Raw genomic sequence first — 27,646 nt, 5'->3', positions numbered from 1 at the left:
GTAAAATGCCACAGTAGATTTTAAAAGAAGGACATTTTTCATATTTTAAGACAATGATATTCTATTCCTGTTTATGCGCTGTTTTGGCAATGGGCAGTCTTTTATAGAGTAATAGCATATTGCAGTTTTTCTCAAACCTTTTTTTAGTCAAGGCACCCTTTAAAAATTATGGACAGCCCCCCCCCCCCCCCCCACTTTCTAAAATGTAAAAACCAGGGCTTTTTTTCCTAAACAATAGGTGCTGGAACTTAATCACGGCCCCACAAAACCCCTCCCGCTATACACACCCTCCAAATCCCATCAAATAGTGGGTGTGTTCAGTCAAATTTCACAAAAACAGTAGGAGGGTCTTCAAGGGGCACTAAATACCAGGACTGCATTACATACAGAGTGCAGAGCTGTCACTTGTAAACACAGAAACCAGACTTCTGTGTTTACAAGTGATTGTGGTGAGCAGGCACCAAAGGGTCTGAGCCAGAGGTGGTGGAACTGAGTTCCACCAAGTTCCCCCTGAAAAAAAGCCCTGGTAAAAACTATTCTAATAGTTTTACATAATGCAGCAACATCCACACACGTAGGAAGCCCAACGTTAGAGGTGATTTATTCTTTCAAAGCAAACTGGTGATTTATTCTTTTTGCACACTGGTACTGACTAGTATTCTAATGTTTCTCTTCTCTCTCAGTTTTTCTCTATTACTCAGCTAATGTGACCCCAACACTGATGGAGAGGGGCAGGGGAGGGTCAAACAAGGATGCTATGCAAGCGACTGACATCCTTCTTATCAACTGATTATGCCAATGGTTTTTAGGACGCTGGCAGCTAGAAGATTGTAATGGTGCACAATTAAAACATGTGGCTTTGTGTAACTAAAAGACAGGCTTCATCCACATGTTGGTTTGTATAAAATTTTTGGGCAGTTTTTAGGCATTTTGCCAAGGCACCCCTGAAGAAACCTCAAGGCACCCCAGGGTCACCCTGGTTAAAAAAGGCTGGTGTATTGTATTAAAGCTTACATTGACAAGAATAATACAATTATTTAAATTTTAAGGGACCATGTTTTGCTGTTTGGTTTGATAAGAGATACACATTTTACTGGTTGAAATCTGTTGCTGTACTTTCTACCTGTTTCATATGAAGCAGTATTATTTCAGTACACTATGCTTTGCTAAAAATGACAAAACCATTTTTCCTCAATTTAGCCCGGACTTCTGACATGTGGAACCGCAAGTCCCAATGTCCCACCGGCCTTTCTGTTGGAACTATTAGTTCAACAGAGAACGGTGAGCCACATTGCAAGCATTACTGCCTTTTGCTGCCAATAGATAGTATATATACACATTGTTTGTGTTTACATTATCCAACTGAAAACCACTCTGTTGTCTAACAATCTAGGACTTATATATGCATGCCCACGTTATGGCATGGTTTTCTGCACTAAAAAAAGTGCTAGGGTTACTTTCCTGCCAGAGAAACAAGCGAAATTAATCAACACAACAGACATTTTCCCCTGAGATACCTTGGTTGTTGTTTCTGCTGCAGTTCTAGGTTACCCGTAGTCACTTTAATCACTTTCCAGTACTGCTAAAAATAAACCGTATCTATTGTATACTACTATCTCAGCCAATCTGCTATTCATTCATTCATTTTTTTCATTATTATGTGAACATAATGAGGAAATTAGAATAATTTGGGTAGAAGTTTGACAGATTGGATTGTTCTTATTTATGTTCCTAAAATGTAAAATGGTATCTTTATATACATGGCATATTAGACTGTTTAAGGTCATTGCCTGAACAGAACTAATGATGAATCCATTGACCTAGAAGTCCTAAATGTTGTGATAATTTTGTGACGCTATTCTAGCCAAAATGATATGCTGAACTTTTTGATACTTGTTGCCTGCAGTATGGTATTAACCATATGGTCAAATTAGGCTTCCATGCAGGTCCCTAAAAGTTCAAAGCCTCTTTCAAAATATACCACCCAGTTAGAACAGACGTTCAGTTAGAAGTTTGAAAAACCTTAAAAGTAGCAAAGAAATATGAGCCAAAGCAGAAAATGTGCAATTAATATACAGCTATAGATGCATTATTTTAACATCCATTTAAGAATCTCACACTAAGTTATAAAATTAGGTGTGCCCTAAATGTAAGGGTGTTTTGCTTCATTCCTTATGGAACCAAAGTGAAAATTGTCTGGACCGGTTAACGAAAACTGATGGTTCAGCATCTTGCACACTGAAGGCTCCATGTAAATCATACAAAAACCAGGCCAAGAAAAATGTAATACTGATGTAAATTGTAAACCACAGTCTTGGGATCAGCTACAAAGACAAATCCATTAGTTACATTATTCATGTTTAGCCACAAATGTTAATATTTCTTTTGTCTGATTGCTGTTCTCTGTTTTGCTATGATGATATTGGTTGACCAGATTGTAAATCATTTTGATATTTCATAGAACACTTAACTATCGTTTTTGCCATTACATAACATATTCATGATTTCCTGAATCCGCACCCTAGAAATTGCCATATTTTCTTAGAAATACACCCACATGAATAACAAAAGTCTAACCCACCAACACTTTCAATTCGTTATTGAATTAATCAAAAGCATGCCCATACTAGTTAAACATGTTTGCATTACCAGGTCATGTATTGGCAGGCAAAAATTAATATTGGTGCAGTGTGGTAGATTAAAACAGAAGACTCTTTTACTCAAAGAAACATTGTACTGAAAGAAATATCCAGACTGCTATTGCTTACCTTTCCTCTTTCAAATGCTAGCTATCTAGCTGTAATGCTTATCCAATGGCTTCAATACCAAGTCACAAAAACACAAGTCACTGATTTGGAACAACTATGCTGATTAAATTTCCCATTATTTTTATTTCATTTGCTGCATTTTTGTTCCAAGTCAGTAGCTTAAAATGTATTGAAATCACCTTACTAGCGCTCCCTGGCCACTCCTTTCTTCTCAGCAACTGGCACTAAAATGCTTGATGTTGGCGACTCAAGGGAGTGGTGGCATCACTTCCCTGGTCATGCTGAAGCCAAGTACTGATGCAGTGCCAGCTGTGGAGGAGGAAGGAGTGGTTATGTAATGTTGTATAAAGAGTGGAGGGTCCTTTGAAAAGATCCTGTTACTTTTACCTGCATGGGTAAGCTCACATTGTCTCTTCAAACAAGGAGCTTGCTTTTCACTTAAAGCATAACTCCACTTTTGTTGAGAAAAAAAACATTCCCCTCTGGGTGACTGATGTACATTGCAGGGATTATAACAACCTTTGTTGCAGATTCCTATATTTTGTTATCCTGAAGAAATCCATGTGTGTTTCTCTGTGCCTATGTACTGAGTGGGTCTAATGGGAGTGGTTTCATAATTACCTATGAGGTGTGCACCTGCTGGGCACTAATGAGGCCTGCATCCCTTTAGATGTGCTACTATTAAAAGTATCTCTCCAAAAATGACATTTTTGTTGCAGGGGATGCCTGAAATCTGACTTGTATCTTAGGCAGACTTCTGGGAAAATTGGTGAGCCAATCACAAAAGCAGAAAATTATGTTTCTGGGGGGTGGTCAGTACACTCCATGTAGCCATATTGCAATGCATTCTCAGAAAATAACAGAGCTGCAGATTGAAAAGGAAAGGTCATTTTTAATAGCATTCAATTACAATATGATTAGTGTCGCAATTATATGTTCTATATCATTTTATTATTTTTTCTTTATTTTCTATTTTTTTTCCCCACGAACATGGAGTTACTCTTTAAGACGCATTTTCATATTTTCCTACATTTAGTAATACTTACAAGGCAATTTTTATTATGTCAAATGGATATTAAAACATCATTAATATTCTAGTTTGCAAGAGTTATAATAGTTTGCTGAAATCTAACTGCTACAGTTTTTTATATTTTTTTTTTGTAAATGAAGGCTCAAATAACAAGTTATTTAAACATAATATCAAGAAAGACTAGCACTGGTTTAGAATAAAATTAGTCAAAGTATTACAAAGTATTATAAAGTATTATACAGTGAAAAGCCCAGAGGCCCAGAGCAACCAAGCTAGAAGTATCTTTTTATTACCTTGGTTGCATTAATAATGAAGTTTGATTGATAAGTATGAGTTAAACATTGTCAATCATTGATTGTTGTGCTTTCTAAATGAAAAAGCCTGCTAATGACCTTATTTGGTGACTTAATGACACAAATTGTTTTAATGGTTAAAGAGTCGATTTTATTTTAAAAGTGATACTTTTATAGCTTTTTGTTTTATAAATAAAATATGAAAGTGAACTTTGTCTGATAAAAACATGGAGGTGCCTTTGCTGACCTCCTTCTGTAAATGCTGTTTTACTGGCTACAATGTGGACCCACCAAGGTCAATACTTTATGAGTCCTTGACTTGATACATGTATGCAGACTGAGAAGTCAGAGTAAAGACCAAATTTCTTAACTGAATACTACTTCTGTAAAGTTTCAAAGCCAAAAGGTCAACAGATAGCCAACTAGCATCTGCAGAATTATAAAGCTGTGATGGCAGTTTCCATTTTTTTGTTAGGAAATGATTCTTTTAACAGGATTAAAAGGTCCTATACTTGTTTATGTACTTCTCTTGTAAAGTAGTATTATGTAAAATGTAGTTGTATTTTGCCCAACGACGTCATATGACGTTGTCGATTTTGAATGGGGATATCTGAATGATGCCTGCAGCTACAGGCATCATTCAGATATCTTCTTTTAGAGCCGGTGATTCTGTGCCCCGTAAGAACAATCATAGCGGCTGTTCAGCCCCCCTTCTGCCTCTCTCTGGTGCTTCTCCCTGTTTGCACGTACGATCGGAGAGACAGAGAAGGAATCGGTCCATGCCGGAAGTTTACCATATAAAATCTGGCGGGCAAGATGGTCCCCAGACGTCTCTGTGATCTTTCTGAGGCCAGGCGCGATGTTAAGACGTCACGCCTGGCCTCTGCATTTGAAAAAATGCTACCGCCTCAGCTTGGAAGCCAGGATCTTTTTTTTTCAGGCTTCCTAGCCCAGAGGTGAGATGTGGGGACTTATTGACCCCAGATCTTGCTGTAAAGAGGACCTGTCATGCACTATTACTATTACAAGGGATGTTTACATTCCTTGTAATAGGAATAAAAGTGATAAAAAAAAAGTAAAAATAAAGTGTCAAAATAAAAAAATAAAATTAAAATAAACAATTAAAAAAAATTAACGCGCCCCCGCTCTGTTTTAGACCAGCTAGAAAACAGCGATAATAAATTAGAATCACTTGCAGAATTGAGCGATAGTGATTTGTGGGGATATTAGTCATCAAACACTGAAAGTAACGACAGCGACAATTCTGCAACTTTCAGTGTTTTTGATTTGATAACATTATTGAATACATTTTATTATTATTATATTATTATTTGTTATAATTATTGTTATTTATTATATTATAATGTATGATTTTGCGTTTCAAACTTTATCATACCCGGGATGTCTACTAGACTCTTGTTTGGACAGATTTAATTTCCATGCAAAACACTGTACAGCCTTGAGCATCAAAAAGCTGATGTAATCATACCACCAAAGAATCACAAAAAAAAACTATCTATCTAAAATGCTAACAAGGCGAGACAACTAAACTAAAAAGAAGACTATAGCTCTACCTGCTGGCTGGCTATAATAATAGAATACATTAGATTAGATAAAAAAAAAATGTATAGGCCCCTTTCACACTGATGCGGTGCAGTTTGGTGTGGGTTAGCTGCACTATCCCATAGAGTTCTATTAGGGCCCATGGTTTTGGTGCGCTTTTTTTTAATGAAAAGAGAGATGAGCTTTCCTGGTGTAGACCGAAATGGCAATCTTAAAGTAAAAGTTACATTTAAAACCAAGGAGAAGTAAAAAAAAAAAAAAATTACATTCCTTTCCATCACAAGCTTCTACTTCTGGCTGTCTTTTAGTGTTCTGATGTCTAGCATACACTATAAGGGTAAGAAAAACTAGGGGCATTCCACAACCACCTGTGATGGATGTAACAGGCCACTTTTAAGTTAATCTGTCTGGAGCTAGAACAAAGAAATGGTCAGTCAATGATGCTGTCTCTTTAGATTCCTCAAATCCAGACAGATGCCTGAAAATTAGATCATCTAAGATTTGACAGATAGGTCTATTGTTTTATATGCTAGTAGCAATGACTTTGAATTAATTGGTGTAACATAACCCGGCAGATATATAACCCGCCAAATGCTACCCTTCTACAATTAACTAAAAGTCAAAAAAAATATTATAGTTTCTTATTTTTAGAATTGATTCTGCTTTATGGAGAATTTCACTGTACATTTAATTCCAAAGCTTTCTTAATTATTTGCATTTTCCTTCTTTACAGTCCATGGGCAGAAGATAAATGTCTGGGGGGTCACCTTGTGCAAAGGCCTCTAAAGCCCCATACACACTATCAGATTTTCTGCTGATTTTTGTCTTCAGATTTACCAAAACCATATAATATGAGATCAAACCTTAGGAGTTTCAATTTGTATGCAATCAGGCAGGCCCTTGCACTACATGGTTTTGGTAAATCTGAAGACAAAAATCAGCAGAAAATCTGATAGTGTGTATGGGGCTTAAACGTTAATCTAGCCATGCACATAAAGATTTCCCATAGATTTCACAATCCACGCTAAACAGTGGATTTCTCAGTCAAAGTTTGTTAAGCCATGCGATGTGCCTACATTTTAACATAGATTACGTCAAGGTTTTCAAAAGAGTGGGTAAGAAAGATTTTTTCTTGGTTATTTTGCTTTAAATAAACGTGAACATTAGCCTTCAGAATGTAACATCTATACAATTCAGGATGAAGTGTCAGACTTGCAGGTATTTATTACCACTCAAATATATCATAAGACTCCCCCTGACAGTTCCTGTATCTACCTTTCTCTTGGACCAGTAGAATTTTTCATTGTTCATGCATTTACCAGCATATATTTCCTGTATTCAAATACTTCAGCTCAGGGTTTCCTAAACTTTTAATCAGAGGATCTATATAAAATCTATATAAAATTGTCACTGTACTGGGGGTCCAAGAAGAGAATTATTTCTAAAATGTCAGCACAACCATAAAAAGACAAAAAGTGCCTAAATAATAAAAAAAACTAAATAATAATGGAAATCTATTTTTTCCATTCAAATATATGTATGTTTTTTTGTTTTTGTTTTTTCATTTGTAAAGCAGTAAAGTAAAATGCTAACTCATTGTTAATAAAACAATAATTATATTAAAAAAAAAATAAATACAGTTTAAAACAAAGAATAGATTCCAGTAGGATTGTGAAAGACCTGGGGCACTTCTGGGCACTACAAGTAAAACAATGATGCCGTGAAAAATGTTACGGTATGACCACATTGCGCTGACAGTAGGGTGGCCTAACAGGGCATGGTTAACTAGAACCTGAGCCATTTCGCTACATATGTGCTACATATTTGCTACATTTCTTGTACTCACAAAATATATTTTATTTACTGTGCCTCAGTGCAAGTGCTTTTCTGCATGCAGAATATAGACAGAGAGCTATAATTTTGTCTGTGGACTCCAGCACTCACCTCTGCACCTCCTGTTGATCACTTACCTTTGCAGCCATCTTCCACAACTATTTACCTCTGCAGCTCTCCTCCACCGTTGCTCACCTCTACATCCCATACATCACATGCTCATCTCTACATCCCCGTAGTCCTCCTCCACCACTGTTAATCTCCACAACCCTAGTCAATTGCTGCTAATATTTGCACCATCTGTACCCCTCTTCTACTACTATTAATCTCTGCAAACCTATTCCAGCACTACTAACCTCTGCAGCCCCCGTACCTACCTTTCACCAATGATCACCTCTTTACCCCTGCACTCCTTCTCCACCACTGATTACTTCTGCACCCCCCTGCACTCCCCCTCTACCAGTGATCATCTCTGCACCCCCTGCTCTCCTCCTCCACTACTGATCACCTTTGCACCCCTCTGTGCCCCTCCACCACTGGTCACCTCTGCACCCCCCTGCACTCCTCCTCTACTAGTGATCATCTCTGCAGCCCTCTGCTCTCCTCCTCTTTCCACTGATCACCTTTGCACCCCCCTGTGCCCCTCCACCACTGGTCACCTCTGCACCCCCCTGCACTCCTCCTCTACTAGTGATCATCTCTGCAGCCCTCTGCTCTCCTCCTCCACCACTGATCATCTTTGCACCCCCCTGTGCCCCTCCACCACTGGTCACCTCTGCACCCCCCTGCACTCCTCCTCTATTAGTGATCATCTCTGCAGCCCCCTTCTCTCCTCCTCCACCACTGATCACCTTTGCACCCCCCTGTGCCCCTCCACCACTGGTCGCCTCTGCACCCCCCTGCACTCCTCCTCTACTAGTGATCATCTCTGCAGCCCTCTGCTCTCCTCCTCCACCACTGATCACCTTTGCACCCCCCTGTGCCCCTCCACCACTGGTCACCTCTGCACCCCCCTGCACTCCTCCTCTACTAGTGATCATCTCTGCAGCCCTCTGCTCTCCTCCTCCACCAATGATCACCTTTGCATCCCCCTGTGCCCCTCCACCACTGGTCACCTCTGCACCCCCCTGCACTCCTCCTCCACCACTGATCACTTCTGTACTCCCCTGCAACCCACCGCTGGTCTCTGTCACATCCTTCCTTCTTTACAGCAGCTGGCTCTAACATCAGCTCTCTATGTCACTGCACTATACTGTCACTCCACCTGTTGCTCATGACATTTCTATTGATTATATAATTATACAAATTTATAAATATAATACATTTAAGAAACACATTGCAAAAGATATTATTGGTATTAGTACTAGTAATAGGGTAAATAGGACTGTTTTTTGTGGCACTTCCCTTAAAAGGCCTATGCATTGCTGTTTGCATATGAACCTAGTGATGATTAAAATCTAGCAATTCAAAGAAAATTCTGTGAATGGTTGCTGAGATACAAGTGACTGTAGATTAGGGGAATGTGTTCACAGGTTGAATGCTAATTGATCATTGTGGTTTATCTAGGTTTTCCCTGTAGTTCCTGATAACATGTACAATCAAACACCTCCTTTTCTGGCACTGTTCTGGCAAACGATTACAAACAAAACCCGTGCATTTGTGAATGAAGCCATTCCACAATAAATAAAGATATATGTTGTGTGCTGTATTGCAGAGGTAATAATTGCTTTGCAAGGCAGGCTTTTATCAGGATATTGCACAACAGTCCAGGCTCATTCCTTAGCCCTCCCTTTCTATAAATTACAGAGATCTATTAGATATCATTGACATTTTTTTCAAAGCATGTGGATAAAATATGTTAATTTCTAACAGGTATAAAAATTTTCTGCAAAGTCTTTAAAATACAATTGATAAACAAGCAAATTGGTTTGTGCAAAGCAAGATTTGGCTTGGCTCTGGGAGGTTTGTAGAGCTGTAAGCATTTTACTATCAACTGGTTGTTCCAGTTATGTGTTTGGGTCACATGGCCCAAAGGTTCCCTTACTAGATCAGTAAGGTACTTAGGAGATTTTTTTTTTTTTAACATATTACCATATGTATTCAGTTTCATGTGTTTCATTAAAAAGTACAAAATCTAAAAGTATTAGGATCCAATACTTAACAGATATAATATTTTTTTGGGGTAACTAACCTAAGAACATAGGAAACTTTAAGTATTACCTGCACCTTCACGTAATATATGGAACAAGGAAAAATCATTGGTTGTTTACATTTCTGACAAGACTTCTTATCAGGAAGAGAATGCCTTAATGATATTACAGTACTGGATCACTAGTGGAGGATACTAGCTCATCTCTTCACCGTACAAATGAACATTTGCCAAAATGTATTCTCTGGGAAGATTCCCTTCACCAGATCAAGTAGCTTTTAGCTACTTCATCAAAATGTGTTCTGCAGTGGGGAATGGTGTTTACTATTCAATTCTCTTCTTTACTTGTATGTGAGAATAATTGAAAAAGAGGTCAAACACCACTTGACCAATTTATATGGGAGGAAATGGTAACTGCCCCACATGCGGGCTTATGGCCTGTACACACAATCAGAAAATCATACGAAAAATACCGCTTTTGAAGCAATCGTACGATAATCTGATCATTAGTATACAGATTTTGAGAGCCAATCACGACAATTCATTCAATATTATCTGATGGGACAAGCACAAAAAATGATCTCGTACGATACCAGATCGTACGATTTTCCTTTAATCAGTACAGTTGTTGTTCCAAAATACAATACAAATACACTACAACACATGTCATTAGGAATCCACACACATTGCAATGGAGAAGCTTTAAGGTGTAACTGTACTTTCAGTGCAGTTACACTTATTTCCTTAAAGGGGTTGTAAACCCTCGTGTTTTTTCACCTTAATGCATCCACCTGGCGGAGCCGCGCTCTTCCTTTGCCTGGGGTTCTCGGCTCTTTATTGGATAAATTGATAGCACCGCAGTCATTGGCTCCTGCTGCTGTCAATCAAATCCAATGACGCGGGTGCTGGGGGGCGGGGCCGAGTCCGGCATTCGTGTCTATGGACGCAAATGCTGGACTTGGGAGCACGCCCGCAAGGTAACCCCCTCGGGAAACGCTTCTCCTAGAGGGTTATCTGATAAGGGAATGAGCCCCGAGAGCCACTGAGGGACCCCAGAAGTTGGTGTTTGGGGCCACTCTGTGCAAAACGAACTGAACAGTGGAGGTAAGTATGACATGTTTGTTATTTTTTTAAAAAACGCAAACCGTTACCATCACTTAAAGTCCTCTGCCCCCTCTGCTAATCTTATTCTCACCTGTCCTCAATGTAGTGGGATCTGGGCTGCGCAACCTTCTTGAAACCACACAGCTGCTTAAATTTACTCTTTTACGCCATCTTATGCAGATCAGATTAGGGACAGGTAAGTATAAGACTGGCAAGAGAGGCTTGAAAAAGTCAGAGTAACTACACTAATAGTGCAATAACACTTTAATGAAGAAATTTATTTAACCATATTTAAATGCATATCTTTCGGAATGTCCAGTCAGTTACATTTATTTCGTTATAGCTGACGGAACTCAGCATAAAGTACGCTCTGGTGAAGCATAAAATGACAGATGAATTAATGTAAATCTAATGTGGTTTTACTTGATAATTTGAGTTTGCTATATGATATAGGTTTATGGTTTTCTTATGCAAAGTTGCCAGCTCAAGTCATTCTCCAGCCCTGTTGTACAGGCGGAAGCAGTACAGTGGAAGATGCAGTATGGCAGTGCATACATTATTAAATGCCTCAGAGTTCCTTCTAATACATAAGCATGTTGCATTCTCCTGTCCCTTCTGTCAGAACACATTATAAGAGATAATCCTGTGCTAGGGAAAGGGCTGTTTAGTTGACAGTAAAAAAAAAAAAACAAAAAAACAAAAAACAAGCAATTGGAAGGAGCCCACACTAGTACAGAGATTTTATTATTTTGTTTTGCTTTCAAGAAGAATAAATGTACTGTAAACCGTAAGGGACAATTATGCCTCTTTTATACATTTTGTGAAACTCATTTTAACACATATACAATATTTCTGTTTCCTTTTACAGAAATGCAGGTATATATATATATGGCAGGTATACAAAGCTAGAAGGCTATAATCTATGTGGCCAACACACAAATTAGTTTCAGGATACATGCTAATTTCCCTTTAGCCAGCAGCAACATTAATAAGGCTCGATTCACACTGGTGCGATGCGGGAACAACCGCGATTCCTGTGCGGGTTCTCACATCACATCTGACTCGCAGGCAGTTCACACTGCTCTCTGCGAACCGCTGCAGGTGTCAATAACGACACCCCCAAATCAGGTTGGAAAAGGCAGTGCAAACTGAATCCAGTGAGGACCAAAAAAAAAAGGCCTACACCATTTTGGTGCGGATGCGATGCAATTTCAGCCATTCAAACTGTATGGCTAAATTAGCATCGCACAGACATTGCATGTGATATGCACAGCAATGCAGTGCCAATCACATGCCCCAGGCTGTTTTTTGACAAATACCGCATGTGATACCGCCAGCAAAACCCTGGTGGTAATTATCGCATGTTTTTTTACTCTCTGGTCTGTTTCTACATTAGACTTAAGAGCTTTTTGTGCGATAATTGACGGCACTTTTTTTTTCCAGGTAAATACCGCATAATTGTTTTTTTTTTTGTGTGAATTGGACTTAGTTTACTGCATGCAATAATTTATTCAAATGAGTAATATGATACCCTTATCGCATGCAGTAAACTTTAGTGAATTTACCCCATAGTGCTGATTGTTTCTTTTTTATATTAGTGTGTGAGACTCAACAAAAAAAAGAATGTATAGTTCTGACATAATGGTGCAGTGTTCAAGGGGGCCCTGTATGGGGTAAGGCCTAAAAACAAATGCAGTGAATTGACTATTTCATCAGTACTGATCAACTTTCTTATATGAATGCTATGGATCACAGCTTGGCTACAGAAGTGTTTTTGCTCATAGACCAAGGTTCTGGCCAAAAGAGGTGACCGCTTGTATTTCTGCTTTGTACTGGAGCCACAGTCTATACACATGGACATGTTGTTGGTTCCTAATATTTGTGTGACTTCACCATATCTGGTGTTATAAATCACATGGTATTGCAGTTGTTAGGTAGGCAGGGAACCAAGAGGTTAACCCTACAGGGCACTACCCCCCCCCCGGAATCGGCAAGGTGTGCGGTCTCAGTGGAGGCTGCGTTGCTATGGGGGTGCGGGAGGGGAGCGGAATGCACCCGGGTGACACCAGTCAGATGTAGATGTAGCAGATGTAGCAGGTGCTGTCGAAACCCCCCCCCCCCCCATATGTGAAGAGATGTCAGCAGCGGTGCTGTGATAGGGGAGAGCTGCAGGCCACTGTCAGGATGTTTCCCCCGCTCACCCCCCCTTTCTCATGTCTCCCCATTGGCCACAGCGGATGGCCAATCAGAACAAACTAGATAAGCATCATGGGAAATGTAGTTCCAGAGATTGGGGGCCCAATTGTTCTCAGCAGGGAGCAGGCTACAGTCCCCAGCATGCACTCTGCTGGGGGGAAAAGAGAAAACCCAAAACAAGCTGAGAAGTGCTACACTGTAGCAACTACAGGAGACATGGAAAAAGAAAGAGAGGACTGTGCTGGGGAACTAATAGACACCAGAGAGAGCCACGAAAGTCATGCTGTACCCACATCACCAGAGAGAGAGCCACGCTGTACCCACACCACCAGAGAGAGAGCCACACTGTACCCACACCACCAGAGAAAGCCACTCTGTACCCACACCACCAGAGAGAGAGCACCATGCTGTCCAGAAAATAAATCAGGAAAATACCGCGCCAATCCAACAAGTCAGAACAGCAGCCAACACTACAAAACGACTAGATTTGTGCATGTAAACTGTATATTAAAAGTGTAGCGCTAAAGTGGAAAAATAAATGTAAAGGTATAGGACAGAAAGGATATCTTTTTGAATGGAAAAGCAAATGACCTTATCTGATCCCAAAACCTGAAAGGTATGTGTGCTAAATGGTGCAGTGAATAAGGATATGACATCCAATGACAACACACCTGTGATCAAATGGAAAAGCTCTATCTTGTCAGAAAGAGCACAAAAAAACATAAATATACTAATAAGCAATCAAAACTCATCTGTGGTGGAAAAGATTATATAATGTCAAAAAAACGTCCACAGTGCAAGTGAGGAGATGTGCCTCCCAAGTGAACCATAAAAACATAATACATTAGTCCATATTATGTATGGCGTGATCGACTCAAATTGAATCCCAGGCGGGTAACATCACAACTACAAATCCGAATCTGAGTAAGGGATGGAATACTCTTACCGACTTGGGTGGACTCACAGGCCGTTGGCGGTGAGTCAGTAAGGCTTGTACTGTCTTAAGATGGATGACAGTGTCGGGACAACTTATACACCGGAGGAGTTCCTCTTCAGATGGGGGGCCAAGATCCTGCCCCAAAGGGTCTGCACAGTCACCGTCTTTCTCAGCATCCATCTTAAGACAGTACAAGCCTTACTGACTCACCGCCAACGGCCTGTGAGTCCACCCAAGTCGGTAAGAGTATTCCATCCCTTACTCAGATTCGGATTTGTAGTTGTGATGTTACCCGCCTGGGATTCAATTTGAGTCGATCACGCCATACATAATATGGACTAATGTATTATGTTTTTATGGTTCACTTGGGAGGCACATCTCCTCACTTGCACTGTGGACGTTTTTTTGACATTATATAATCTTTTCCACCACAGATGAGTTTTGATTGCTTATTAGTATATTTATGTTTTTTTGTGCTCTTTCTGACAAGATAGAGCTTTTCCATTTGGTCACAGGTGTGTTGTCATTGGATGTCATATCCTTATTCACTGCACCATTTAGCACACATACCTTTCAGGTTTTGGGATCAGATAAGGTCATTTGCTTTTCCATTCAAAAAGATATCCTTTCTGTCCTATACCTTTACATTTATTTTTCCACTTTAGCGCTACACTTTTACCATGCTGTCCAGCACCACCAGAGAGAGAGCAGGTCAGTGTCACTGGGTAGCGTGAGCACAATAGGAGACAGACAGTACTAGCATTGTATGGCTGGAGTCATATGGACGCAATAGCGTCTTTATGCTATTTTGCCCATATAGCTGCTATTGTGCCCATATAGATGCTGTTGCGCAAATATAGATGCACTAAAGCAGTTATATGGGCACAATAGCATAAAGATGTTATTGTGCCCACAAAGCTGCTGTTGTGCCCATATAGCTCGCCCTTCCCTTCATGACATTGTTGAAAAGCGGCGGAGCATGGGTACTTTAACATGATGCCCCCCAAAAAAAGTTCTGCGGACGCCCATGATAGCATATGACTTATCAAAGATGGCTCTGTGATTCAGTGTTGTCCTTCCCCATGTTCCTGAAGTCTTACTAAAATAGTATTTATGCTAGTTTATTGACACAGCTATTAGCCTAAAATAGATGTGCTGCAAGAATTTATAGGTGACAGACTAGTATCTTAAATATATGTATAGCTGTGCATATCATAATTAGCTTTATTATATATGTAATTATAAACATGAGTTTATTTAATGCAATATTTTTACACCACTGAGTCACATAAATGTGGTTTACACTATTTGTCATGCTATGAAAAGGTGGAAATTAATGCCGCATAAGCAACACTAATATACAGTATTAAGTTAACAACCCTATAATAAGCAAGGAAGAAGAAAATCTCCACCTGTTTGCTAGAAGCCTTAATGGGAAAATATCTAGGGGCCTGATCTTCAGAAAGAAAAGTTTATTGTTTTAATAATTGAGGGCCATCTATATCTTCTGGCCAGTATTTTACTCACTGCTGGTAGTGTTTGCTGCTGGGTTTTTGGCAGTGATAAAAATACCCATACAGCACTGTACTGTATGCTCTCACCCCTTACCTTACATTAAATGTAAACTCATACTGAATGACATTAAATTTACTAAACTGCTGTGTAACATAAGCAATCACAATTTTTTTTCAGAAAATACTGTTTTCACCTTTTCATCTTTTTAGCATTTCAGTGCTGCTGATCTTCTTCTTCATCTTCTTTCAGCCACTTCCTGTCCACATGTAGTTGCTCCTGCATCAGCTACATGTTTTTTGCTCTAGACCTGCTTCCTGATGATGGTAATGATGGACCATGCCTGCACAATGTATGTTGGCAAAGCTACTTGTAGTCTCCATTAGGGAAGCATGTAACAAGGTGACAACACAGGAACACAATATGGAGACAATTGTCACTAGGGTTGCCATCTCATCCCTTTAAACCTGAACACATATTATTACACGGGTCCTCCTGCTGATTAAGGTGGCAATTAAACTCACTTGGTGACTTATCTGCATTAAATTAACCTCAGAACCTGTGTAATTCATATGTGTTCAGGTTTAAAGGGATAAGGTGGCAATCCTAGTTGTCACTCCATAACAGAAAGCACCTGAACAAGGATCTTTATGGCAGGACCACCAGGTATTCTTTTATTGAATACTGCAAATTGAAAGTGATTGAAACATTTGTTGCAATAACACTACACCCGATTCTAATCATAACACCTAAAATTATTTCTGAAAATTAAACGTTCCCATAATGCAAAATCCTGAAAAAGTGTCCATATCCTAATCCCAAACCCTAGCCCCTAAAATGCAGGTTTCACATGAACAGCACTGGTGCCAAACATTACCAGTTCCTAGAACTGAATCAGACACGCCAGTACATACCACCCTGGTGTGACATAAAATAGGTATTCAAATGTCCTGAGGACAAGGGGCCTTAGTGCACTCAATGACAAAATTATGTATTTGCCAATGCAGCATGAAAATCACTTCAATCAATAATGCATCAGACAGATTTTCAGGCAAAAATGCTACTGCTATATATATGTATTTACTTTCAGTCTTACGTTCATTTCTGTTCTGGGAAGTGCAATGCTTCAGCAAAGCCATCAAAGGTCATTTTTTTTGTATTCTAGTTGATAGAAAATGAAGAAATGAAACCCGATTGGTTACTCTCCATTCTGCGATTGACACACAATTTAGCTTTATTAAATTTTGCCTTATACAACAAAAAATGCATACATATTATCAAAGTAGAAATGTATTTTATGTCAATGCCAAGTGTTGTTTTTATTTCTTAATGGCCATATCACAAAAAATACATTAAAAAATATATTGTGGTAGCCAAAAAAGGGGTTGGCAAAATGTTAATGAGTATAGTAAATACAAAGAAAACATGTCTACTAGATAGTGCTGTGAGGGAAACCCATGAAATGTAGCAAAATAAATAGAGCAGAAATGCTTCTTGCTTGCCCTTTGTATAGTTATTATTAGAACAAACACGCTTGAATGATCCAAGAAGCCAAACTACCTTCCAGCATTTCAATGTAGTGCAAGCACAGCACGAGACTGTGCTAGTTCAGTGTACCTTACACACACTAAAATTTTCTTAGTGATCAGAGCCTCCACCTTTCAAGATGACCTGCAGCTACCCATCAGAACACTATATCATATTTTAGTTATATACCTTTATTTTAATGCAAGGAAGGATGGATGACAGTGATGCATTGCTTTATTGGAAGCTTACTACACAGAGCTTAAAGAAAAACATCCAATAACATTACAAAATGTCATTATTAACCACCCACACCCATTCTTTAACTATTCTTTAGCCATGACTATGCTATTTAAAAGACTGCGGTAGAATAGTTGACTTTTGGTTTTAAGACCAATTGTAAATGGATTTTGGGGGGAGATTTACCAAAATCGGAGCACTCAGAATCTGGTGCAGCTATATATGGTAGCCAATCAGCTTCTAACTTCAGCTTGTTCAATTTGGCTTTAACGATAAAACCTGGAAGCTGATTGGTTTCTATGCAGAGCTTCACCAGATTTTGCATTCTCCAGTTTTCGTAAATCTCTGCCTTTAAGTTTACACAGGCTACAATAACCCTCTGTGCATTTTGGAAGAAATCAAGACATCAATTTAGTTTGCATTTAAGATGAATTTAAAACCAATTATGCATTTGTATGCTTTACCTTTTGTTATATAGTAATTCAGAAGTTTTTTTTAATGGTAATTGACAGTATTTAAATTCAAAACAGTTGTGGATAGTACTTGAACAAAACAAGCTGTAGCCACAAAAAAACCCCAATGTGGCCTGCAAGGAAAAAATGTGTACAGTGTCCTGTCAGTTTCTCTAATAATAATAATAATAATAATAATATTAATAATAATAATATATATATATATATATATATATATATTTTTTTTTTGGCAGTTATTGTGTGTTAATCTGCCATGGGTATGTAATTCTGAAATATATAATTTCTCCCAGTGGAGTATAGTGATATATAACATAACATTACTTCAGATTTCATCTAATTTCTGCCATGCTTATGAAGATAAAAAGCTGTCAAAATGGGAGAGATTTACTAAAACTGGAGCATGCAAAATCTGGTACAGCCCTACACAGAAACCAATCAGCTTCCAGGTTTAATGTCAAAGCTTAATTGAACAAGCTGTAGATAGAAGTCGATTGGCTACCATGCACATCAGCACCATATTTTAAGTGCTCCGGTTTTAGTAAATCAGCCCCAATGCATTGATGAGAAACTTACTTTACCAGGAGGCTAAAAGTACCCATAGACATCATAGCTATGGGACAGAACAGAGACCCTGGGTGATCATTATTGCAGGAACTAGGGATTGGCTGGGTTGGATTTTGTGGACAACTGCAGTTGTTTGCCCTGAGATACAGACTGTATCTGGGGTTCTTTGGAGACCCCCATACTGGAGTTACACACCTGCACTGATAATTGCAAGGAGGTACCACACCCTGTGTTGAATTTTTTTTTATATTATATAAAATGCAAAATGAAGCACAGTACAAACATCCCTACTGTAGCAGAAGGAGGAACAGAGATGAACTCATGAACCACAATGTATGAACTTAGTTTATTACAGGACCCTCTGATTCCTCTTGTACCCAATTGTAATGTAACTGTAATGTCTACCTTCATTTTATTAAGTGCTGCGCAAACTGTTGGCGCTATATAAATCCCGTATAATAATAATAATTACTAAACCTATTAAACAATACTTGGAACTGAAATTACACACATGGGTGGGCCTACTCTTTACTCCCAGCAAGAGATATGCAGTAAAAAAGTTACCTATAATTTTGGCTTCTCTCTCTTCGATGATAAAGGGGCATTGTAGACTCCTGACACTTTTTTTTTAACTTTGTTGTGAAGAAAGATTCCTTCCATTCATTGATGCATTAAAAATAGAAAAGCAGTGACGTCTTTTTTATCTAACTTTCCATTGCTGTATTCTGCCCAGTGCGTGTATCCTGTCAAAACTAGCTGAGCGTCGCAAAATAGTGAGAGGGATGCATGCTAGTCCAAATAACACCAGTTTGATACGCCTAATCTAAATTTACAAAACAGGATCACAGAAGAGGTCTGGGTGAACTGCCAGTGGACTTTTTATATTCAGTAATATTTATTCTTGCAAAAACAATAAATAGACACCTACAAAAGTATCTATCTTTTCCTTATTCTGAAGTGTTTTTCTAGCTTCAAATTTTTCTTCCATTTTTAATTGCAAGGAAATTCCAGAGCTGATACAGACTCAAGAGATGCCAGACCCAGCCATTTTTTTTGGATAACGTAGAGAGTCTGTATTTGTATTGTGTTCATGCGGAGTACTGTAGTTTATCAAGCCTATAATGAACGCTTTGATGTCAGACAGTTTGGTTCCTCTTTGAAAGTTATGTCTGGAGTTAAATATTCACAGGAGATATCAGTAGAAGACCAGCCATAAATCACAAGTGACATGAGTTATTTTCAATACCTTTTGTGTGTTGTTTCCATGCTTTCTATTCATCTACCTAAAATGTATCTTTTATAAATGCTGTACATTATGTGTGTTTTACGATTATGATTGTTCAAATATGTCAGCCAAAAATAAGTTGACTCTTAAATTGATACAGCTCCACAGACAAATAACGTCCTAGTATTACTTACCAGTATCCTGTTGATCAGATGCACATTCTCAAATAGATCAAGTGGTTTGAAGGAGATGGAGTTTGGACAGTGCTTAGAAAGTTAGATTAGATCAATATAATAGATACACTTTTTATTCATTATATGTATTCTTAAATTGATTTTTTTTACTTTTAGTCTCGTGATTTGCAATATTATAGCAAAGTCATCTTAAAAAGGCACAATATACTTATGAAAAGCAGCCATAGAAATACTTTGTGCACATAGTTTAAAAAATTTGTGACTTCCTTTGAATAGGTTTTTTTAAATTTTCTGTCTTTTGCTTCTGTGCTGTGCCTTTGGGGGTGAGTTATTTGGATAGTACGGTCATAAATACAACTCGCTCCCCCATGTTATCTTATACTGTTTTTGGATCAGTTGGACTTTGTAGATTGGGCTTTGTATCCTTGTGCAACTTCATGTTATCTTGGGTTTTTTCACGCAACAGCCCACTTTTTTTCAAATGTTGGCTTTGTATTTTGCTGAAATATCAATAAAGATTATTGAAAGTAAAAAGCTGTAGCAAATAGTACGAGATTAGCTGGACCACTATGCCTGCATGGTTGCCCCACTGCTTTCTGGAGAATGTTAGGACCTCAGTCCCTCAGAGCATCATGAGAAAATTGCTAGTATAAAGTGTATATATACCCAAACTTTTATTTTTTTTGTTTTATAGTGAAGGTTTAAATCCCCTGCTAGAGAGTTTAAGATTTCCCCTTACCTGGACAACTGTAACATTTTTGATTTCTCCTCACTTTCTTTCTTGATGACAATGGAGACCAGTACAAATAGAGTGGTGAATCTCACCAATGGGCACATAGACAGCAAGAAAACTGGACTGATAATCTGACACTTCCTTACTATATGCAAAACATACAATAGAAAATAATTGACATATATCTACACGTTAAGTTAAAGAGCAAAAGGGCTAATAATGCATGCAAAGAAAAAAGAAAAGGAACAATATTTCAATACTATAAAGAAATGTGTACGATTTTTACTTAAATACTGCATAAATACATCAATTCCCAACCACCCCACTGATTAAAACTATTAAAAATATGTGAGCTCCAAATCAGTCAGTAGTATAACAAAGGCCAACACTATCGTAAAACAAGTGTACCTGCTGAGTAAAGATAAATTGGTACTGTGCCAACTACTGAAAGGGACTATGCAAAAAATAGTATAAAATTATGTTATAACTATTTCCTACTACTTCCATACTGTGTGATGTTGTACAGGTGATTTAGGGTTCATATTTTTTTTTTTATGTGGGTTCATTGCTGACCGATGTATTTATGCAGTCAAAATTCTGAAAATATTGTACACCTATTTCTTTAAAATATAGGAAGGCTGTTTCTTTTCTTTGAGATCAGGTTCCAAAAAGGTTTCCAAGGCTTCTAGAAAACTCTGACACATGTGGTCTTGTGTAATAAGTCTCTGTAATGTAGATAGATGTGTGCACTGTACAGTACCCTACAACAAATAATCAGAATATATCATCTAACTGGACGCTGTCACTGTACATTGCAAGTTAGGTGTTTCTCAGTATTACAAGGCAAATGGCACATATAGCAGCATATGTTTCAGGAACCTTTAGCAACATATTATACATTAGGATATTGGACCAAATCGTTAAATCTCCCATCAAGCGTGGAAGGTGTTATTTGCTGGGCCAGGAATATATAATGGCATTGTAGGGCACATGCCAGACATAATAGATATTATACAACACAATGCTTTGAGATTGTTTTATATAGTATGTGAAAATGTCTTACATGTCCTGTCTTGTCTAATCTACCAATTTATTAATCTGTCAACAATTATGTCTTTATACAGCTGTGTCAAACTTGGATGCAGAAAGCAAGTTGAGCGTGTATTACAAGACAACTTTGCACCAGCAGAGGAACATCTTCCTGCCAACCACTAGACCACCTTGTGTAGAGGAGCTCCATCGCCATGCCAAGCAAAATCTGCGTTCCATGCGTAGAGGTGAGTTTTTACTTCTTATAACTAACTAGATTCTGCCCTGGTTCACACTGATGCTACTTTGAAATTGCGCTACTTCACTTGAAGCAGCGAGATTTCAAAGCAGCAAGGTCAGCAGGAGATCAGGTGCTACTTGATAGACATCTGTGTGGCTTCATACACAGATGTCTATTGAAGTCGTGCCTGAAATTGGCAAAAGTAGTACAAAAACTACTTTTGCAAATCGGTGCGGTGCCGCAAAATCAGTGCAGTGCCATTGCCTCCAATAGGCTGCGACTTGTAATGCGATTTGATCTCTCAAATCGCATGACAAATCGTTCCAATGTGAACCTAGGCTAAATGTTACCTCATGTATCCTGTTCCTACTTAGAAATCATCTTTATTTATTTTAAAGAAAACCTGCTTTGGAGAAATATGTCACTGCTGACCAATGCCTCTGCAAATGTTAGTTGCTTGAATCTTATGCTGACTCCTCCTGTTTCAAAAGTCTGAGTATGCAGATAGGGCCTTCTGACTTATGGGACTTTTCTGATCTACATGCTTTTTTCTGGGCTTTTTAGAAAGTATTGATGTCAATTGGTCAGAATTTCAGCATAAAAACAGCCCCCATATTGCCTTCTTGATAGTTTTCCTTTAAACACGTTCGTTGTACTGGATCCCCATGGGTTTTTTAAGCTGCAAGTTCAGCTTTTATATTTTAAATTGTCACTGGTACTGCAATAGAATAATGTTCTTCCAAAAAGCTGTAAATATGATCTGCACAGCCTCCCAATGGCAGAGGTTTGTATATTGACTTTTATTGGAAATTAAAAATATTCCCGAAAAGGCTAGAATATTTTAGAATAGAATAAAATTGCTGCATGTAAATCACCAAGAAGGATAATTCAAGAGATTATATCTTCCTGTCAGCTAATGTGGGATCCACAATACTGGTTTTTCTGCCCTGCAGGAGTAATTATATCATGAAAGTGTGGCTTCCCAGCCTGTGCATTATTGCTGCAGTAAAAGCTTCATGTAACAAAGGAATTTTCATCTTTCAAAGTAAAGCCTGTGAGGAGGTGTGCTCAACTTAAACATTGTAAAATCCCTATCATGTTTATGCATTCTACAGTCCATCGTATGGACTTTGATGAAGTCTGGTAAAAGAGATTTTTGAGACCTCCATTACTCATGCGTTTTTGTTTGGTATTCTTTGCTGGGAGATCGAAAGAGTCAAGTTTGGGTCACAGCTGTTTTGACAAATCTCTTTTGGTTTCTTAGGAAAACTGTTGCATTCTTATATAGTGTAAAATGTGATCTTGTTTACATGTAACAGCTGAATCTCTCATTGGAAAGGTTTTGAGCAAAAATGTCAAGTCTGTTCTTTGTCTTGAAATTTTCATTTTTAAGTAGTGTTTTGCAGTACAAAATGGCTTTCTTTGCTTCTTACCTATAACCTGACCTATAAATCAAAAGGTCCTTATTTATGATGTCCAACTTAATTGTATTTATGAAATGTAATGAAAGGGCACAGAAATGTTTAATAAAAGTAACTGTATAGCCTGCCAGTGCCTGGTTATGTGGCCAGTGCTGAGACATTGATTACATGGGCTTTACAGACCATTTATTATTGACTGGCATTAGTTAGAAAAGAGGAAAAAAACATAAATGCAAACCAAAAGTTGCAAATAACAAAAAGTTCTAGGTGATAAAAAACAATATAGGCCAGCTTCAAAACATTTTGTGATGCTTCTTTGCCTTTGTTTGGATTAGGACATGGCCTATCTTGTTGGAGTTGTGCAACTGCTATCTCTTTTCTGCTTGAGTCTTATTGCAAGCAATACATGGAGCAAATTTCTTTCCTGCAGCCACGGGTTGCAGGAAAGAAAATTGCTAGATTCCCCCATCAACACAGTGTTGACAGGGGAATCACTCCCAGGCCATTGTATTCTCCCGGTGGGGTGGGGCAGGGGAAGCTGTTCCCGCTGGAAGAAGACAGTGATTACTGCTAGTGACTTTACCAGCCGCTAGCGATAACTGCATGCAAATTCCAGCAGGCTGGTTGTATCCATGTTAATGGATCGATCAACTTGGTACATTCAGTCTGCCCATTCATGGTTCGAATCTCAGCTGGTCCTTGCTGAACCGGGCCGAGATTCTAACCGTTTATGGCCAACTTTAGTCACCATGATACTTCGGTGGGACTATGTAACCAATGATTCAGCACTGGGCAAGTGACCAGGCACCAGGGGGCTGCAGAATTTGCTCTTTTTTTACCTTTGAGACTAAAATGGACAGAATTTGGCAATAAAGCTTGTTTGGGTTAGCACTATACAGTAGGTCAACATTAAATGTGCTACATGTACAGGTTGCAGTTCTTTGTTCTATTTTAAAGTAGCACATGTACACAGATGTAATACACAAAATGCACATTAGTAGTTACGTGTTTTGCATTATGCCTGTATGCTACTTTGTAATATAGCTTTGTAAGGTAACCTTCACCCATTAATTGTCTATGTCTGGCTGTATGCAGCTCTAAAGAAAACAGATGATAAAAGAACCAGTATACTCTGTGATCAAGTATTATTAGGACAGACTAAAGGCACAGTTGACCACGTCTGTATAGGTTTAAGGACAATTGCTAACACCAACCATAAATGGGTGTGTTCCTCTGAATTCAAATGGCATATCACAAACAACAAAAAAGAAAAGTGAATTCTTCAATGAGGAACACGCAATGGTCAATATAGTAAATATAAATGCTAATTTATTGAAAAAATCACCATAAGCACCAATCCAAAAAATGTACTGTAAAAACAGGTACCATCACCAATTAAAAAAGGACAACATTGTCATGGACAGACGCAGATGGCCACCTCTCACAGCCATGACTCGGATTTCATCAGAGCAAATCTGAGTCACGGATGAAACGCGTCAACATGACGCCATCACGCTGTCCATAGCGTCCCGGCAGACTCGCAGACCCACCCACGAGTCCGGTAACTACCGGCCTGTAACCACAGCGGCCACCCGTACATACCCGCAAATACGAACGAGAGGAGGACCGTGGTCGTCAGGAAACTCGGCCCGGCACGGTACACTTCCAGGCTTACCGCTATCTCTATCTCCACGGGACCGCTAACAGACGTGCACATTGAATGACCTTGTGGATGATAAAGCAACTTGCAATCGTGCAAATCCACCTGCTGGAGACAGTGACAGCTACAACTCCCGTTCCTGGAGTGAATTGCAGTCGACACTGGGTGAGATCCAACCTGTTTATATCCCAGTCACGGGACAGTTATGATTATTAGCACCTAGTGCCCTCCTCACTGCATCCAGCCAACAGAGACAGTCACCCAGTTCAGCTCAAGACACACCAGCCACATTCATGTGCATTTGGCCTCTAACACTGTGAGCCACCACAGGCCCAGAGAGACACTCAATATACAGGCTTGTATGTTCACCACACCTTTAGCTGCTGCTGAAGCAGCCCTGGGTTTCTCTGTCGGTGGTCTCCCCATCATAGGCCTCTCCGTCTCTCCTCCCTCCCCCTCCTCCCCTCCTTCCCCGCTCTGGGTCTCCTGATCTCAGGAGTCTCCTATGTTGACAAACAGGCCGGTCTCTATACTCTCCCATCACCCAAGCAATATTCATCTGCCTCAACCTGTTGTCCTTTCCTGATATCAAGGACTTCAAACATATTAGTGTATTAAATTCACTGTTGCAATCATTTATGTATAATTTTTCTGAATGAAGTTCAATTGCTTGGTGTGAGAGTTTGGCTGTGAGAGGTGGTCATCTGCGTCTGTCCATGACAATGTTGTCCTTTTTTAATTGGTGATGGTACCTGTTTTTACAGTACATTTTTTGGATTGGTGCTTATGGTGATTTTTTTCAATAAATTAGCATTTATATTTACTATATTGACCATTGCGTGTTCCTCATTGAAGAATTCACTTTTCTTTTTTGTTGTTTGTGTATGCAGCTCTAAGACATCCCGAATACCAGAAATATGCATTTAGCCTTATTATACAGTGATGTTGTGAGGGGATTCTGACACATTTATGTTTTATTTGCCTTGGTAATGGTCCTTTTACCTATTTGATATATGTATATGGTTTGAACAAAGTACTTTTCTTTACAGAGTAAACAGAACCATTCCTTAAGTGCAAAATGAGTGCATATAATAAATCCATGCATAAATTGGGACTGTTTTTCCTAGAAGTAGGTTCATTGCCATTGCTTTAGTCGACTGTGAGTATAAACTCACATGGATACAAGAAGAACATTGTACTAATGAAGACACTGTTCTGGGGAATAGTCCTTTTGTACCTTAGCTTGTGATATCTTGTCTTCAGATCTACTATTAGCACTGTCAAGCAACAGACATCATAGTCTAAACCATCCTTTTTTATTTAAAAATAAAAATAAGAAAATAAAATGTGTTAGTGGCATAGTATTAATGATTATAGATGAAGTACAATGTATTTTTTCAAGTGGATCTAACAGAAAAGCATGCCTGCCATCTTGTGGAAACAAAAAATATGAGTATGATTATATGGAGAATTGTGTTTAAAGCAATATAATATTGGGCAAGTTCTCTTCATCCTAGCAGTAGTAGCTGTTGATCTAGAAATGAAAGATGATGATGAAGATGATGGTGGTATAAATCCAATCACAGCATTTACTAAATTGGATACTTGGTAATCCTGCCATTAACGTCACTGTGAAAAACATTCTACGGTGGTTCAATTTTTTGGGTGCAGTCAAGCAGCAGCTTCTAAGTATTCGGAAGGTGATCCTGCCACCTCCTGAAAGCCTGTTTTGTTTTTTTGTTTGTTTTTATAATTTTCAGTGAAACTAATGTGCCACAACCATGAGGCAAGTGTTTGTCGCTCGGCTGTAGTGCAGCCCCATTGACCCCATTGACTTAAATGAGCAAGTTTGATGTTATATTTGCTGCGCCCATGGCAGGTGTACAGCCATGGGTGACTTTACAAGTGCCATGGGTGCAAACAGACGGTCTTATTAATCTGGTGAAAACGATTTAGCCTACCATTATACCTAAAGTATAACAAACAATTTGTTGTTGGCACTGAAAGATCTTGATCTAGAAAATTATTGGAATCTGACCTTACTTTATCCAAAATGTTATAGGTACTCAACCATAAACAAAATAAATAAATAGGGTGAGGTAATCAATTAAAGAAAGGTGACATGTCAGGGACATTTTGATTTAATTTATTTTGAGATGTTTTTTTATAGATGAAAGCCCCTCATTCAGAACTACTGCACCAAGAGCTCCCAGTTTCTGAAAACAAACATACCACACATTACTTCTATATGTTAGTGTTAGACTGTTTGTGTCATCAAGCAGAGATTGATGTATCATTATTTACTGAGTCCTGTTCTCTGTTTTCTCAATAACAGAGCATCGTGCACGAGCAGACAACAGAGAAAGGCGGTTCATGGGCTCTGTTTTTGTTGCTCCTCCTTTTCCCTCCTACCCTTCAGCTCATACTCTAAAGAGAAGAGAGGTAAAGGAACATCACCATCTACCAGTAAGCCTTAATTTCCTTATATTCATATACAATAAAGTTCCTATATATTCTTTGGTTTACTCTTTGTACATAGCTACAGTGCAAATACTATTAGACATTATCTAACATGTAGTTGTAATATCCAAATTGATCTACTTGAGTCTGTGGACTTAAAGCCCAATGCCAAGATATGTATCAAGTGCAGAGATCTCACCTCCAGAATCTCTTAGGTGGCTTAAAGTATATATAAAGTCAAAACATATTTCTTAGTTTTGGATAGACTATTGCAGGGTCGGTGAGATTTGCTTTTTCTTTTTTGTCCTGTGATCATGGGAAATTCATAATTTTACTGTTGTCTCTGGAACAGGAAGTAAAGGGCAAATCCTCCAATGGTGACAACTGTCTATGAGGGGATTTTTCTCTCACTTTAGAAATATTTTCTCACTTCCAGGCCACGAAGTGATGGGAAATCTCTTTAACGAAACATAGACAGCTCTACAAGTTTATGACCA

General features: G+C 38.7%; 1 protein-coding gene across 3 annotated transcripts in view; it reads left to right on the top strand.

The window, feature by feature from the left end:
* Positions 1-27,646, top strand: part of NHS (NHS actin remodeling regulator) — a 263,463-nt gene that overhangs the window by 205,505 nt on the left and 30,312 nt on the right. For all 3 annotated transcript variants that reach the window (XM_073615178.1, XM_073615177.1, XM_073615179.1), the window contains exons 2-3: positions 21,463-21,615; positions 27,025-27,155. In XM_073615178.1, the coding sequence (XP_073471279.1) occupies positions 21,463-21,615; positions 27,025-27,155 (284 nt within the window). The remainder of the gene's footprint in view (positions 1-21,462; positions 21,616-27,024; positions 27,156-27,646) is intronic.

The sequence above is a fragment of the Aquarana catesbeiana genome, linkage group LG02 (assembly GCF_042186555.1).
Source record: "Aquarana catesbeiana isolate 2022-GZ linkage group LG02, ASM4218655v1, whole genome shotgun sequence".
In the NCBI taxonomy this organism is placed as follows: Eukaryota; Metazoa; Chordata; class Amphibia; order Anura; family Ranidae; genus Aquarana; species Aquarana catesbeiana.
Note: the sequence above shows the minus strand (reverse complement) of the source record. Positions and strands in the feature narration are given on the sequence as shown.